The 17879-nt window shown below is 36.7% G+C and overlaps 1 protein-coding gene across 1 annotated transcript; it reads left to right on the forward strand.

The window, feature by feature from the left end:
• Positions 1–14031: 14031 nt before the first annotated feature.
• LOC128367693 (dual specificity tyrosine-phosphorylation-regulated kinase 4-like) lies at positions 14032–17615 on the forward strand. The gene is made up of 9 exons (XM_053328306.1): positions 14032–14208; positions 14449–14499; positions 14760–14941; positions 15119–15242; positions 15526–15639; positions 15752–15835; positions 15948–16096; positions 16675–16803; positions 16916–17615. Exons 1-9 carry the CDS (start codon positions 14032–14034, stop codon positions 17613–17615), a joined length of 1710 nt encoding a protein of 569 aa, XP_053184281.1.
• Positions 17616–17879: the final 264 nt, after the last annotated feature.

Below are 17879 nucleotides of genomic sequence, written 5' to 3' on the forward strand. Positions count from 1 at the left end.
TGGCTGGTTTACCTACAAATATTCAACCCTTTTTTCCATTAAAAGCACAACAGATCTCAGTTTGTTCTCCGTCCGCTTTGAACGACACTGGAAACACACAGAAAGCAGGCGGTACTGCTCTGTGCTGCGCAGCCTCAGTGAAGCTCCACTCAAGAATACCACCTCCGTTAAAGCGGCCTTCAAAATAAAAGACTGAATTTGCTGACCAAATGTGTATTGAACTCGTATGTATTACATGAGTCCTTACCGTACATCTATAATTATACAGTGGTAGACGTAGAGAAGTATTCAGATCACTATGTAAAAAATACTCCGTTACAAAATCCTACTACAGTAAAAGTACTGCAGTATTTATGAGTGATGTAGTATGCAGTATTACAGTAAAAGTACTATTATGTGTGATGTAGTATGCAGTATTACAGTAAAAGTACTGCAGTATTATGAGTGATGTAGTATGCAGTATTACAGTAAAAGTACTGCAGTATTATACGTGATGTAGTATGCAGTATTACAGTAAAAGTACTGCAGTATTATAAGTGATGTAGTATGCAGGATTACAGTAAAAGTACTGCAGTATTATGAGTGATATAGTTAAAATATTACAGTAAAAGTACTGCAGTATTAGGAGTGATGTAGTTAAAGTATTACAGTAAAAGTACTGCAGTATTAGGAATGATGTAGTTAATGTATTACGTTCATCACATGCCTCCAAAACAGCTTCAAAGCACCTTAGCATTGATTTTTCAGTCTCTGAACTCTCCTGGAGGGATGTATCTCCTCACTGTAGGGGTCAAGCATCCAGACTTATACTGTTTTTCCTTTGATTTGTCCCCCGCCTGTATTTTCTCAATGCTTTTATTTTAAAGGCATGGTGAAAGCGTGTGTGGCTTTATAAATATAGAGCCGTGTATCCGGGGCGGAGCCATTGGTAGCGAGACCACGCCTATTACAGTTCAGACCACTGAGACGTTTAAGTACCCTCAGAAACGACATTTTACATTCAGTATCAAATTGATGTTCAAATAATAATAATTAAAAAATCGAACTACAAAGTCAGGTACATTTCAATAAATATAAACATTGGGGTGGTTTAATAACTTTGAACATAACGCTTATTATACATGATAATTTAATTTAATGATTGATTCCGATGTATGACTGAACAATTCAGATTCTTAAATCTTTTGAAGTCCTTGCTCTAAGACTCTCATATAAAATGATTTCATTGTTTAGTCTGTATTTTGCATCTTTCTTCACTTCTATTGTCATACTGCTTCATCTGCTTTCTCATGCATTTTCAGCTCTTATCTACTGTTTCATACGCCATTCAAACCTTCATTCACATCTTTCATACATTAGGAGTTTTATTCAACTTTGAAATCTCATTCATACTTGTTGAAACTATTCAACACAGCTGATTAAGGATTCCTTGTTTCATTGACCCATTCTCCTTTTTCCACTTTTCCAAATCATTCATTCTCCTTCAGCTTCTTCTTCCAATGTAAAGTCAGCTCTCCAGTTTAGAATGGGCCTGACAGCAGACAGCATTCACAGTGCAATTTATGTGCTGAGTTCTATTAATAAAGCAACTGCTGGGTAATAGGTTGGGTGAGTTTGAACTAACACCAGTGACTGACTGCAATCGCTAATTTGTTACTCATTATTCTTTGTCCAGCATATTTTCATTTATTTATTTAGTTTAATTAGTTAATTAATTACTTTTTTGACAGAGACCTGACCTTCAACTCACTTTGCTCCAGGATGAGATGGTAAAATGGTAAAACTATGATAAAAAATAAATCAAATGTTAATGAGGCCTACAGTCATCAGTCTTGGTTTGATTTTAAAGTCAAATCATGTTACACAATAGCCTGCTAGCTATTTTAACTGTTAGCACCAGCACGCACATAGCTAACGTTAGCTACTGTGTAGCCTCATAAACTTATGTTGTCAAAATATGCACGTTAGCCAGCTATGCTGCCGTTCAAAGGAAGCCTGCAATACTGTTAATTAAATTAATTGAATTAATAAATAGCAAATGTATGATACATTTACTGTTGTGACATGATGATGTGTATCAAAATTGATTCTAACCTAAATGCTAACTGTGTTAGCAACAAGGAGGAAGCTACAAGAAAAAAAATGGAGAGTCCAAAAGGAGATGTAGGGCAAGGGAAAAAGCCATCTAACGCCACAATCACCTCAGGATCAGGATCTGGACCAGACATTCAATCATGAAGAGATCAATGAGGCCCCAGTGGCAGGGCCGGTTTTGTGTAGCACACCAACAGTCACCTAAAGAGATGTCCACCCGAGACCAAAGTACACCCAAAAGAGTATGAAAAAGATCTGTGAACCAACAACTAACTAAGGAAGCTAAGAATGCAAAATGAGAAGTTAATGAAGCAACTTGAGGCTGAAAAAAGAAGAGCGGATAGGTTTAGACTAAAGAATCAACGCCTTGTGCAAAGACGGAATGTGGATAAAAATGCACACACAAACACACAAGCTGTTCTGCATTTTCTGTGAGTATTAACACATTTTCATGCACTACAGTGCCCCCTTTTGGTTATTTTAGTAGCAACAGTTGCAGAGCAGTTTAACAAACCAAGACAGAGAGCACAACAAAGTAATCTCAAGGCACTTTACACATAGAGCAGGTTCTAAACTGTACTCTTCAGGTTTTAATTTTAAAAAGACCCAACATTCCCACATGAGCAAGCACTTGGCAACAGTGGCAAGAAAAAACCTCCCTTTTAACAGGAAGAAACCTCAGGCAGAACCAGACTCAAAGTGGGAGAACATCTGCCTCGACCGGTTGGGGTAGAGAGGAGAGAGACCACTTCTTATCTTTTGCAATTGTTGCCTTGGACACTATTTGTCCGTAAGTATTATTGATTTATGCATTGTTCAATGTTATAGTTATTATATATTTGCTCTGCATTTGTTTTTATCTATGTTTTGTTCAAGAAATTGCTTAATTGATTGCTAGCATAGCTGTAGTGGTAGTAGCTAGATCACAGTGATTTTTGTATGTTATGTACACTGTGTTGTGTAATAGTGTAATAGTACTGCTGAAATATTGATTTATGTTTGTATTTGTGTTTTCACAGTTTTACAAATAGGAATAATTGTGGCTCCTTAATAAACCTTCAAGAAAAGTTACGCCTTGTGGTTATTGGAGGACTGCAATAATCTGTTAGCTAACTGTCTGGCAGTGGCATAGGACTCCTTGCGAGGGCAGTATACAAGCAAAACAGTCAAAATTAAGAAACACTGCTCAAGAAACTTAAAACGTTTACCTTCCTTTATTTTAGTGAATTTTAAAATAAATTTGAACAAGAAAAGTAATAAGCCAAGTCAATTTTGATTACATGTTCATGTTATGTTAGTAAATGTTATTATGGCTCCCTAGTCTTTTTTATGGGAATGTTGGTTTATTCTTCTTTCTTCTGACTTTATTGTACAAAAAACATTTGAACTTGAAGTTGTAACTTTATTTTAATTCATTTTTAAATGAATTTGAACAATAAATAATAAATGTGACTTTGTACACATATCGGTACTTTTTGTTGTCCAGTGGTGTGACGGAATGTCCTGTGGTGTGACAAACTGAATTATAAGTGGAAAGGGCATTTTAATGCACAAATTAATGTAAAAAGTGTTAAATAAATGAAGCTTCATTACGTTTTATACTAATTATAATTAATATAATCCAGATATTTGGGTAAAGTCCCTATGTGTATATCTTATAGTAGGATAATAACATGGCTGTGAATTTTTATTGGTTACTTTTGATGTCAGAATATAATTAGGACAAATTGATAAGGATTGTGCATATTTGTCTTATCTGTCAAACAAGCTCTGAATTAAATATTAACATTAAAAATGTCACACCGGTGGACAATATTTAGGACTACCACACAAAAAAGTTAATGAAATGCAAAATAAATAAGGAATTAGAAAGGGACACATTCAGTTTGGAGTTATTCACATATTAAGTAATATATATATATTTTTTTTTTTCCACTTTGGATTTGAGTTTATGTCAACCACCCAGCAATGAAAGAATGTCTGGGACATTTTGTGCTTGTTTCATCATTTCATAATCATTAAAATTCAAGTTAGGTTCAAAGAACAGTTTATGAATTAAAATAACTCATATTCATTAGTTATAGAGACACATTTTGGACTCTAATCAACATTTTGATATTAACAGTAGATCAAATTACTGTAATGTGAAATGTCTCACAAGAATTCTCCTCAGCTCCATTGAGAGATTTATCATCATTTATAGTTCACAAACAATCAAACGTTATCACATCAAATGGCGTGGGACATTTGCAACAAAGCTGTCTAAAGTACCTCAGTGATGCTGTCAATCAATAATTACAAACATTTAAAAATTAAATTGACATTTCCTTTGTTAATGTTTTGGTAGAAGAGGCAGAGTCTCATTTGGTATGACATGATGTTATATTTACAGTTCATAAATAAATATATGAAGGAAGCAACTCTTTCTGACAGCTGCAGTTTATCACACCATTTTTTAAAGACTGTGTAAAGTGAATTCAGATATTTTCTTCTAAACACATTGAATAGGTCATAAATGTATTTCTAAAAAAGGTGTAAAAAGCATTTCAACCATTTAGATTTGAATTGTGGAGCTAGGCTTCACAAACTGTGTTTCAAGATTTCTGTGTTCAGGCTGTAGCGGTATAAATATATTCTGCACACACTACTAGTCTACAGGTAGCCAGTTAGCCGTCGAGCTAGCAGCCGAGTTAGCCGCCGAGCTAGCAGCTGAGTTAGCAGCAGAAAGCTCTCAGAACTAGCGTCCATGTTTCTGTTAGAGGTGGTGACTTTGATTGACAGATGACACTTGGTAGGGGGCGGAGTTTCAGTGGACTTGACGGGCACTCCCACAGCATTTGGGAGCAGTGAAAGAGGCTGATTTTTACACAACTTTGAAGCCTAATTTCATATATTTGGCGATTATTTTAATCATTCAAATTTGGCAGGGTGGTTAACAAAACACTTTTCTTTGTTATGTCAAATTCAGAACACATATTTATTCTTACTTACACAGACTTTAAGATAAGACATCAGTCTGAGTTAGCCAACTAAGTTAGCAATTAGCATACATACAATAATATTTATAGACAGCTTGAAATACAGTCATCATTCTTGGTTTGGTTTTAGAGTGCATATCATGCTGGCAGGCCCTTAAAACTGTATTTTAGTGAGCACAGAGAAACTTTCAACTGACGGATGTGAATTTGTTGGGCTTTTTGTTTCAGCTGCATTTTATATATAGATTAACTCAACTCAACTCAACTCAACTTTATTTATAAAGCACTTTAAAACAACCACAGCTGAAACAAAGTGCTGTACATAAATACATAAAAACAACACAGGAAACGTAAAACAATTAACAGGAAATAAATACTAAGATAATTGTTTATTGTTTTTAAAACAAATTAAAAACAATAAAACTAATTAAAATAAACAAACCATAAAACACTAAAACAAGAGCAGAGTCTCATGCTGGGTTGAAAGCCAAGGAATAAAAATGGGTTTTAAGACGAGTTTTAAAAACAGACAGTGAGGAGGCTTGTCGAATATTTAAAGGAAGCTCATTCCATAATTTAGGAGCAGCTACAGAAAATGCTCTATCCCCTCTGAGTTTCCGCTTTGACCTCGGTACCTCCAGGAGCAGCAGATCAGCTGACCTGAGGCACCGAGCAGGAGCGTGGGGGTGAAGGAGCTCAGAGAGGTAGAGCGGGGCCAGTCCATTTAAAGATTTAAAAACAAATAAAAGAATCTTAAAATGAACTCTAAAGTGCACAGGTAGCCAGTGGAGGGATGCCTCCACTAACACTTGGACGCCTGAGAATACTGAACATACAATACTGATTATATACTGTTGTACCATACTAGTTATTCTACATGTTGTATTGACACACCATTCTTCATAATTGTATTACAGTGAAAACTCTTATTGCAGAAGAGTAGGCTACATGGTTCAGTGCTTTAATTTGATTTAAACTGAAGTTCTATTCTATACCATGCTATGATGGTGTTAGGCCTTCAAAACTCAAGTTAACATTATATCATGAAAAAAACCAGAAAAAAAACGGCCAAGATGCCGTTGGCGTAGGAAGCCGGGCGCGTCTCCGTCAAACAAATTGAGTATATGTGAATGACGAAAAAGTGACTATAACAAATTAATACATTGGTACAAAGACTAGTGTTCCTTGGAAAAAAAAGAAAAAGTTTGGAAAAACCGAGATGATAAAAGTTTGAATGCAAGCTAGCTACACACCAACGGACGTTAACGTCGGAGAAAGAAGAAGATAACCTCCATTGCTACCGTGAGTGACTTTGAAAAGACAGTAGAAATGAGTACACCAGGGGAAAAATGTAAAGAAACTATGTCTGAAGATGATATGGACACACTTTCGACCCAGTCTTGTGACACTTCAGCGAAACACATCAACAAACGGAAGAAACGTAACTCTCACAGTGACGGTGACAGAACTAATAGTAGCGCCGACATCTTGGCAGCAATCCAAGAGCTCTCAAATAAACATGACGAGACATTCTGCAAGATTTCAGTGATTGAATCCACAACTGAAACAACGTCTCAACATATTGAAAAACTCTCTTGCACAGTTGAGCAGCTTGTGGTGGATATTAATCGTCACAAAGACATTTTGAAGCAGAACGAATTAGAAATTGAACAACTGAAAAAAGAGAACCGGATTCTGAAAGCAGGTGTTGCGGAAAACAAACGCTACAGTTACAGGTGGACACTGAAACTACATGGAGTAAGAGAGGAAATGAACGAGGACGTGAGGGCAGTGGTGATTGACATCCTTGGGAAAGTGGCCCCGGGACTTCAGGAATATCTACACGAAGGAATCGACATCGTGCATCGCCTGGGTCCAAAGAGAAAGGACGGCTCTCACCGGTCCCTCATCGTCCTCTTCGCGCTGCGTCGTATCCGGGATGCTGTTTGGAAAAGTGCCAAGGGCTGCAAGTTTCTGCGGGACAACAAGCTGCGTCTCACCGAGGCACTTTCCCCAGAGGATCGAGTGGCCAGAGAAAAACTCTGGCCTCTTGTGGAAAAAGCAAGAAAAGAAGGTAAAAAGGCGTCCTTCCTCGGGCCTTATGCTCTGATAGAAGGAAAGAAGATTGACCATTTAGATATGAACTAAAGCCTTCTCCCTTGGCAAATGAAGAGGTGAGTCACGCAGTTGGATATGTTTGGTAAACATCACAAACACCTCACGTCTCCACGATGGTTATAGAAGAACTAACCTATACATAGACTTACTGACTATGAACTATTAATTTTGATAACAACTGATGAAGATTGATGTCTCCAGGGATATTATAACTGTACATAGGTCAGAGGTGACAAATGGAGATTGTTATGTTTCCAAACTAGAAGAAAGTCCGTTAAAGACACCAGCATTTACATTTACATTACATTCTTAGGATGAATCCCACATCACAATCTTATACAGGTATTATTAGTTCCAAAGGGCAAGAGAGATAAATACTTAATTAAACTTTTTTCTTGTTTCTCTAATAATTCATTGCTCATTCATAGTTTGCACAAAGTTGATTAACTATTTCTGTTATAATATTTTCGAGCAGTGAAATATGTTCATTTAGTCTATATGACTTACAGTTAAAAACAAACAGAAGGAAAATATGTTTTGTCTAGAAGGCAGGGTTCTGGGTCTAACCCAAGGTGCTTTGTTATTGATTAAGTCAGCTTAAACTAACAGTGTTTATGGTGCCAGCATTATACTTTTCTACAGTCACAAAATGTTTGGCTGTCTATCACTACCTCGTTTAAGGAGTTTAAAACACACTTTAAAGTTCTGCTTATCTATTTGTGAGAGCTACTTCATTCCTTTATTTATTTATTTGTTTATTGTTTGTTTGTTTGTTTGTTCTTGATGGATCTCAAGTTTGATTCTTTAACTGTTATGTCATTGAATGTCAGAGGTATACGTGATTTGTTGAAAAGAAAAGCCACTTTCCTATTCTGTAAAAATAGTGAAGTTGACCTAATATTTTTACAAGAAACACATTCAAGTGAGTCAGATGTAAAGTTCTGGAAAGGGCAGTGGGGGAATAAGATTTACTGTAGTCATGGTACTAACCGCTCTGCCGGAGTCTCTATTTTGTTGCATAGATTTAAAGGGGAAATCTCAGAAGTGATGTCTTCACATGATGGTAGATGGATTATCATAATTTTTAAGCATGATAATTTAAATTTTATAGTATGCAATATTTATGGACATAACTCTCATCCATCCAATAAGATACCATTTAGTCAGATAACCTCCAAAATAAATGAACTATTACACAAATACCCTAACTCTTATGTTATCTTAGGTGGTGACTTCAATGAGTGTCTTGATGATGCAATAGATAGATTCCCTCCAAAATTGTGTCAATCTCCTATAAACAGCAATATTGTTTCAAAACTTTGCTCAGATCTCTCCCTGACAGATGCATGGCGTTTTTTTAACCCAGATATACAGGATTTTACATGGTCTAAGAGCAACCTTTCATCTAGATCCAGAATTGACCTTTTTTTAGTTTCTTCTTCTGCTCTTCAGTATGTCAAAGAGGTTTCTCATTCTTTTGCTCCATTGTCAGATCACAAGAAAATCACACTGAAATTAGGGAGCTCACAGAATACAACAAAATTAAGAGGATACTGGAAATTTAATAACGCCCTTCTTAAAGACAAGTGCTTTAACGACAATATAAAAAGTCTAACTAATGACATTTTTAATGAAACTGTGGTCAACCAACATACTCAAAAATGGGAGTATTTCAAATTTATGACAAGAAGTATTGCCATTAAGAGAGGTAAAGAGTTAAAAGCCCTTAAAAACAAAACAGAAACTGAATTACTAAACAGGATTGGTCTCCTCTTATCTAAATCCAACTTATCTTCTGAAGAGGAGTTAGAAGTAAAAGAGATACAGTTAAAAATAGATCAGATTTATATTGAGTTAGCCAAGGGTGCATTTGTGAGATCAAGAGCCAAATGGCTGGAAGAGGGGGAAACGAACTCCAGCTATTTTTTTGCTTTGGAGAAAAGAAATGGTCAAGGAAAGTCACTAAGCATGCTTAATATCAATGGTAGTAAATGTACAGATCAAAAACTAATATCTGATTCTGTTTTTTCCTTTTACAGCAATTTGTACAAATCAGAATTCAACAACCCCTATTGTGAAATGTTAATTAGTAAGATTAAAAAGCATATAGTCACAGTTGATGAGAATTTTAAAAAGACTTGTGACTCTAAGCTGACCAAAGAGGAAATCAAAACTGCTCTTTTCTCAATGAAAAAAGGTAAATCCCCAGGAGTAGATGCGCTTTCAGTAGAATTTTATGTTCATTTTTGGGACATCATTCAGGAACCTTTATTTTGCATCTACGGTGAATGTGTTGGTCAGGGAGAGATGAGTACAACTATGAAACAGGGCGTAATATCACTAATTCCGAAAGCAGATAAAGATAACTTATTGATAGAAAACTGGCGACCTATTACTCTCCTTACTATTGATTACAAAATTCTGGCATCAGTTTATGCAACTAGATTAAAAACAGGTCTTCCTCACATTGTTGCTGAAACACAATCTGGTTTCATTAAAGACAGACACATAAGTAATAACATCAGACTTATTTTGGATATATTGGATTATGCAGATTCAATACACTCAGAAGCGTTCATTCTTTTTTTAGACTTTTACAATGCTTTTGATTCCATTGAACATAAGTTTCTTACAAAATGTCTTAAATTGTTTGGTTTTGGGAATGAATTTATAGATACTATGGAAATGTTTTATAAAGGAATTAATAGCTCAGTGATTATTAACCATAGTACCACTAATAGATTTGATATAAACCGTGGTGTTAGGCAAGGGTGTCCAATTTCACCTTTTCTTTTTATTTTAGTTGTTGAACTATTGTCATTAAACATAGTACACGACACAGACTTCAAGGGCATCTCCATATTTAATAGAGAAATAAGAATCTCTCAACTGGCGGATGATACAACTCTTTTCTTAAAAGACAAAGAACAGTTGGTCAGAGCTATTGATTTAGTTAAGCAGTTTTCATTGGCATCAGGCCTGAAACTTAATGTATCTAAATGTGAACTATTGCCCATACATCACTGTGATGATACTTTCATAGATAAAATCCCAGTAAAGACCTCGGTCAAGTATTTGGGCATTCATATAACAAAAAATTTAATAGAAAGGCAACATCTAAACTTTTCTGGTAGAATTAAAAGAACTAGAGATACCTTTAACCTTTGGCTTCAGAGGGACTTAACATTATACGGCAGAATTCTTTTGTCAAAGGCTGAGGGTGTCTCTCATTTTGTTTATCCATCTCTTTCTCTGTTTGTGAATGATGCCAATGCTAATGAAATTAACAAGCTCTTTCTGAACTTTGTCTGGAGAAATAAAACACCCAAACTTAAAAACACAGTTCTATCCAACAGCAGAGCGGAAGGCGGTCTTGAAATGCTGAACTTCATTGATATTCTAAATACTTTTAAAATTAACTGGTTAAAAAGATGTTTGACACATCAAAATTCATTGTGGTTCTTCATCCCCAATCATATTTTTGGAAAAATGGGTGGACTTGCTTTCATTTTAACTTGCAACTTCTCACCTGACAAACTTCCGGTCACACTGTCCAAATTTCATAAGCAATCACTTCTTTCTGGGAAGCTATGCTTCAACCACAATTTTTCTCCTCACAAAACCTTGTTGTGGAATAATGAGTGTATTACTATTAAGAATAAGTCTCTGTTTAATTCCAAATGGTCTGAGAGAGGTATAAATAATATTTTGTCTGTTTTGGATGAACATGGTCTGGTCCTCCCCTATGAGAGTTTTTTATCGCGTCATAATTTTCCTATACCTTTCAAAGAATACAACTCTGTGATAAAAGCAATCCCCTCTGGCCTACTTAGTTTAATGAGAAGTCACTTATTTTTTTGTAAAGAAGTTAGACCAGAGGGTCAATTTGTTTTGCTTGTGAATGGTAACAACATACAAGACAAGAAATGTAACAATAAACATATAAGAACTTTTTTTCAGAGAAAAAAGAGGTTTTCTCCACGAGGAAAGTTTTATTGGCGCGCTCACTTAGAGGACATAAACTGGGAAAAGGCATGGCTTTTACCTCACAAATACTGTATTCATAACAAAGTCAAAGAAACTCATTTTAAAATTCTCCACAAAATATATCCTGTTAACTCCCTCATTTCAAAATGTATAGATTTGGACAGCTCCTGTGTTTTTTGTGGCCATACTGAAGAAACTTTAAATCATCTGTTTTTTGAATGTAATGTAACAATGAAATTTTGGTCAGACTTGTGTTCTTATATTTTCTCCCATGTAAACATATCATACTGCTTCTCCCTTAAAGATGTTATATGTTACAGGTGGGGCACACTCCCTCTTGACTTCGGCAGCCGGATAATGACCACCAAAATGAATATTTTACCTCGCTTATTATATTTGTTTCAATCACTGCCAGTTCAAATTCCTGACTCACAGTTTAAAGTATGGGACAAGCAAATTTCAAGATTTATATGGGAAGGCAAAAAACCACGAATAAGATACAACACACTGCAGCTGCCGAGGGAGGAGGGGGGGATGGCCCTACCATGTCTGAGGGATTTTTATGTAGCAGCACAATTAACACCCTTGATTCTTTGGTGTAACCCCGAGTATGAGGCCAACTGGAAAGACATTGAGTTATCAATATCAGGTAGACCTGTGCAATCTTTGCTGGGCTGCCCCTCTGTCATTAAGGACTTACCTACTCTCCAGAATCAATGGGTCTATTTTTCACTGAATGTGTGGTCAGACTTCGTGAAGAAATTTCAGATCCAAAAAGAAATAAAAATACTGAGGTGGCCAGCATTCGACCCAGATTTTAAGCCAGCATCCCTTGACTCAAAATATAGACAGTGGACAAGGTATGGAATTACATCATACTCTTCACTAGTCAAGGATGGGAAATTAATGGACTTTCAATCTATATCTGAGAAATACGGTCTAGAAAGACAAGATTTGTATAGACACACACAAATACAACATTACTATCAACATGAGGTGAAAGGACTGGATTCAGAGGAACAATCTGGGGTCACACAAATGTTCATGAAAGCTTATGACTCAAAGCTCTCCCGACGAATTATTGGAAACCTGTACTCAAGCATTTTATTGATGAAGACCCACTCAACAGATTATATAAAACAAAAATGGGAAAGAGAGTTGGAAATTGCAATTTCCCCAGAGGAATGGACTGCCATAATACACACCCAGATATCGACCACAAACTCACAGTGTTGGAGAAGCTTCTGCTGGAAGAACTTGGTGAGGTTTTTTATAACCCCCAAAATAAAATCAAAACACACAGGTCATCAGACCCAATGCTGGAGACAATGCGGACAATTAATGGCAGACCATGCTCACATTTTTTGGACCTGTCCTACCTTGCAACCTTTCTGGACCGAAGTACAAGCTACAACAAAGAGGATTTTGGGATTTGATATTGACTTCACTTGTATCTCATTCTACTTGGGGAATATATTAAAAGATTTGCATAACAGAGACAGATACTTATTAAAAATCCTCATGGCAGCAAGTAAAAAAGCAATAACCAGGTGCTGGCTTCTTAGAGAACCTCCCACTCTGAATTTATGGAAAAGAATAATAAATGACATATACAGTATGGAAAGCATAACCTTCATTTTGAGATTGCAGAAGGAAAAGGGAAAAGACTACTGGGCAAAATGGGTTACATATCTAGCCGAGTGTGATGGCTGAAATTGTTGTGGTCTACGAACAAAAGTTTATCACCTTGTGGCGAGCTTCTCTGTGTCTTACTAAATGTAAATGAATGATTGTATATGACCTCATGTTCATGTTATGAAAACAAAAAAAAATAAAGTTATAAAAAAAAAAGATGTTATATGTTATTATGAAGACAAGAACAAATGTCTTCAATATTTAGTTAATTTTTTAATTTTACTTGGTAAATACTTTATTCATAAGCAAAAATTTGCAACCTCCAAGCCAACTTTTTCTCATTTTTTACTTGAATTCAATTCACTTTATAAATCTCTTGCCTCAGTTAAAAATAAAAAGAACACAATGTTTTTAGAAAGCTATGAAAAAATATTTGATGTACCCCCTGACATTTAATTGGATATATTAACAATGATTATTACATACCTATGTATGGGCATGACAATATTTATCTATTTATTTTTGTTCTGTTTTTTATTTAATTTTATTCATTGTGTATTTATTTGAATTAGATCCTTTCTGTCTGTATTTATTCTATTCATTATCTTTCTGAATGTGGAACAGCTCTCATGTGTTGTGTTGTATGTCAGTGTTTGACACTTTTTGTATAACTTGAACACTTAAATAAAGAAGTAAAAAAAAAAAAAAAACATTATATCATGTTGCTGTGACAACGTGATGTCACAAAATAATGTGATGTCATACACATTGAAAAGGTGCTATGATGTCACAGAGTAAGGTATTTTGGAACTCCCTTCATATAAGCAGACATCTGTGTGAACTCATTTAATTTGAAGCAGTTGAACAAACAACACTCAAATTAACAAGTAAGTGATCTGAAGAAGCAGATTGTAAATCAACTTCTGTGATACAGGTAAGTTATCTATCTTTGTCTTTAATGTAGAAACATGTAGCAACATTTATGAGCTCCAGTTACACTTTAATTTACAAGCAGGTGGACAGAAGACAGAAATGTACAACGTTAAGATCTGTTCAGTCATTTAAAGGAGCTGCGTAGTGTGTATTTTAGCTTTGACAGCAGCCGAAGCTCAGACAATCTATGTTAAACTGTAGTTGAATAAATTAAAACGTTGTTGTCCTTTAAAGTGAATGAAATTAACATTTCCAATTTCTTTTTAGTCTTCTGAGAAGAAAAAAAATGGCAGAAGGAGAAGCAAAGAACATTTTAGTTCAACTCCCAGAAAATTATCAGTTCCTGAAGGTTCTGGGAGAGGGTGGGTTTGGTAAAGTGCTGCAGTGTTTAAAAAAGGATACACAGGACATTGTGGCTGTCAAGATCCCTAAAGGTGCCAACCCCATCAATCTGAGCTGGGAGGTAAGAAATATGATTTTTATTATTTTTTTTTACTTTATACATTGACACTGGGTACCCCGAATTAAGTTATATTTGGTAATAACAGGTGCAACTATTAGGCAATAATTTAATTTGTAAAGACGTAGTGAATAAATTATCTGTAGTGAGATTTAAGCATTACAGCTCCTGTACAACTGTTTCTTCTGACTTTTAACATATTAACCACTTGTAAACAACTAATCCTTTTAAATTTATCTACAGCTTAAAGTGCTGGAGTTCTTGACAGGTCACATGATGAACGAGTTCAACATCGTGACGTTTTTTGGCACTCTTGAAACTAATTGTGGAACGGCATTGGTGTTTGAGCACCTGGATATGGATTTACATGATTATATATATGACCATCACCCATTATTTACAAGTGACATCAGAAGTATCGTCCAGCAGGTATGAGTACAGTACCACCAGACAGCAAACATAGCACTGAACACTTTGAAACTATGCTACATACATATATGTTATATTACTGATCTTATTACTGACCTTGTTACTGACATTATTTCTACTTTCAGTTGGCTACAGCAATCAACGCACTCTCGGCTATGAATCTCGTCCACTCAGATATAAAACCGGACAATATAATGGTCGTGGATCATCAGATAAGACCAATTCGAATCAAGCTCATAGATTTTGGCTTGACTTTGCCCAAACACAAGATCAGGCAGGGCATGAGAGCACAGACCCTTCATTTTAGGTAAGCTCTATATAGATATTGATCATTATTGTATATTCTACTGGAGTTAGTTTATAGTTTTGCAGTTTTATTATAAGTAGCTGTGTGCTTCCTGTCCATATTTTGCTATTTATTTAGTTCCTGTGCTGGATTGTACACTGTTCCTCATTCTGTGTACTGCTTTTCTTCCACATTCAGGTCTCCAGAAATCCTTTTAGGCCTTCCATTTTCAGAGGCCATTGATGTGTGGGCATTGGGATGCATAATGGCCCACATGATCCTAAGCTTTCCACCGTTTCCAGGGTTTGATGAATACGAAACAGTAAGTCACTTCTATCCTATACTGTACTCTCTGCTTTCTATCTACTCTGTTTTTAATAGATCAAGTACTGTTACATGTACTCATCCTGAATGTATAACCTTAGTTTGCTATTTAAAGAATGACTGGTTAAAAGTAAAATTGTCTTTACCATCAGTACCACAGTAGTAAAGTGCTGTGATCAAGGTTATACATTACTCTGTACATTAGTAAAGTGAGTTTAAGTAAAGGTTTAGTAAAAGCATCTAAACAAAAATCTTATTGTGATGTTGTGCTTTATCTACAGATCCGATTCATGGTTGCCCTCCTGGGACCACCATCAGACCTTCTACTAAACAAGGCTCAAGAATTAAAGTCATCGCTGTACTTCAGGAAGACGCTTGGAGGCTGGCATCTCAAGGTACCATAATATTTTACCAATCTCTTCTTTAATTAAGATGACTTGTTTCATATTTCCAACATTTAACAGTTAAGTAGTTGAACTTGATGTGCTATTTTTAACTCTCTTTTAGACACCTCTACAGTTTTACAAACCAAGTGTCACTTCCCAGAAGTACAGGAGATACCCGGTTCCTTCACTGGATCATATCAACTATGTAAGTGTTAAGTGGATGTTAGCTATCATTGTCATCATTAGTTCATGTCTTTTAATGAATCATATGTTCAAGTTTACTGCTGGTGGAGTTTAACTATTGTTTCTGTTACTAGGTTCCTTTGGTGAAAGACTTTAATGAAAAGGATCAGGACCAGATGATAGAGCTGCTAAAGGGAATGCTCCAAATGGATCAGGCTGACAGGATCACTGCCAGTCTAATCCTCAAGCACCCTTTCATATCAGCGGTTGCCCCAACCTTTTGGTAAGTGTGTTTGTTTGTGTGTACTGAGATATAAGTGATATTGCTAGTGATCTGAATATATCAAATAGTCAAATAATCAAATAGAGCTTTATTTGTCACTATAAGAAGTACAAGTACAAGTACAGCGAAATTTCAACAATCACCCGTCCGTACATATACAACATACAATACATAACAAGACAGAACCGGATGACTGAGCACAATAAAGAGGGGAGAAAAGGGGGGAAAAAAATGAGGAGAGAGGGGGATAAAAAAAGCAGCACCCAGACTGTGCTCTCGGGAGTATAGTGTGGGAGCGGGAAAAAAAAAAAAAACCCAGCAACATGAGCACATATAAGCACATTTTACACCAAAGAAAACAGAAACAACTCCAACGCCATCGGACCCCGCCTGTCGCACCGGGGGGTGAAAGCAGCGAAGGCGTGGGATGGGGGTTGGGGAGGTGTAAGTTTGAGACAAGACAGGACGAGACATGAGAAGCAAAAGCAGGGAAGATAAGGGAGGAGAGCGAAATGTTGTCAGACGTGAATTTCTTTGGATTTGCATCAATATAACAATAAGGGTTTGTCTTTTAATAGTGATGAAGCATCGAAGTCGGCAGCTGCTCAACCCTCGAAGGACCAGGACCAGACCAGAAGCAACCAGGAGCAGCATTCAGCAGCCACAGCTAGCCTGGAAACAGATAGGGGGACAGAAAGCAACACAGGGTAAGATGATTTTCACTGATTATCATCATCATCCGTCAGATAGAAGAGAAACATTTCTTTCATAACACAATCAAGGATAATGTTTTAACTGGGTGTGTGTTTGTGTTTTTAGCTCAAAGACTCATGTGACATCAGTGGATGAGGCTTGCAACAGTGAGGACTGCAAAGCAGAATCTGAGGGCGCCACCAGTGACCCTCCTGCCTCTGTGAAGGAAGATGGAACCACCAAAATCAAGCCAGACCAGCACACTCCAACACCAAAAATGCCATGTGTGATCATGGTTCGTCCTGCTGCGCCCGAAAACACAGTGACATTGGAGTTTGAATCCAAGGTTGAGGACTCACCTGATGTGAAGGAGGACAACATCATGGACGTTGAAGGAGACCACCACAGGCCATCTACACCACGATCAAGAAGACTTGTGATCATGGTTCATCCTGCTGCGCTTGAAAACACAGCAACATTGGAGTCTGAATCCAAGGCTGAGGACTTACCTGATGTGAAGGAAGAAAATACTGTGGACATCGAAGGAGACCACCACAGGCCATCTACACCACGACCAAGAAGACCCGTCATCATGGTTCATCCTGCTGCGCCAGAAAACATTGTGGGACTAGGGAGTCAAGAATCCAACACCACAAGAGATAAGTCTGTTTATGACTTGTTCACTGCAACCACAAGTAAGACCCAACAGCAGCAGCCACAGGAGAAGAAGAAGAAGAACTGCTTCCAGCGCTTCTGCTCTTGGGTGAGGAAGAACATGTGCTCCTGCTGGTCCGGTGTCGACGATGAGGAGGAAAGTCAGAGATGAAGATCTTCACACACACATATACACAGGGGTAGCCCGGAGGCTCAGTGGTTAGCACTGTGTCCTCACAGCAGAAAGTCCTGGTTCTGAATCTAGGCTCTCTCTGTGTGGAGTTTGCATGTTCTCCTGTGTTTGCGTGGGTTTCCTCCGGGTGCTCCGGTTCCCCCCACACACTCCAAAGATATGCAGGTTAGGTTAATTGGACATTCTAAATTGTCACCAAATTTTATCAGGGAAATGTTTAATTTGTCAATATTATTTTAGTAT

Source organism: Scomber japonicus, chromosome 11 (genome assembly GCF_027409825.1).
Source record: "Scomber japonicus isolate fScoJap1 chromosome 11, fScoJap1.pri, whole genome shotgun sequence".
Taxonomy (NCBI): domain Eukaryota; kingdom Metazoa; phylum Chordata; class Actinopteri; order Scombriformes; family Scombridae; genus Scomber; species Scomber japonicus.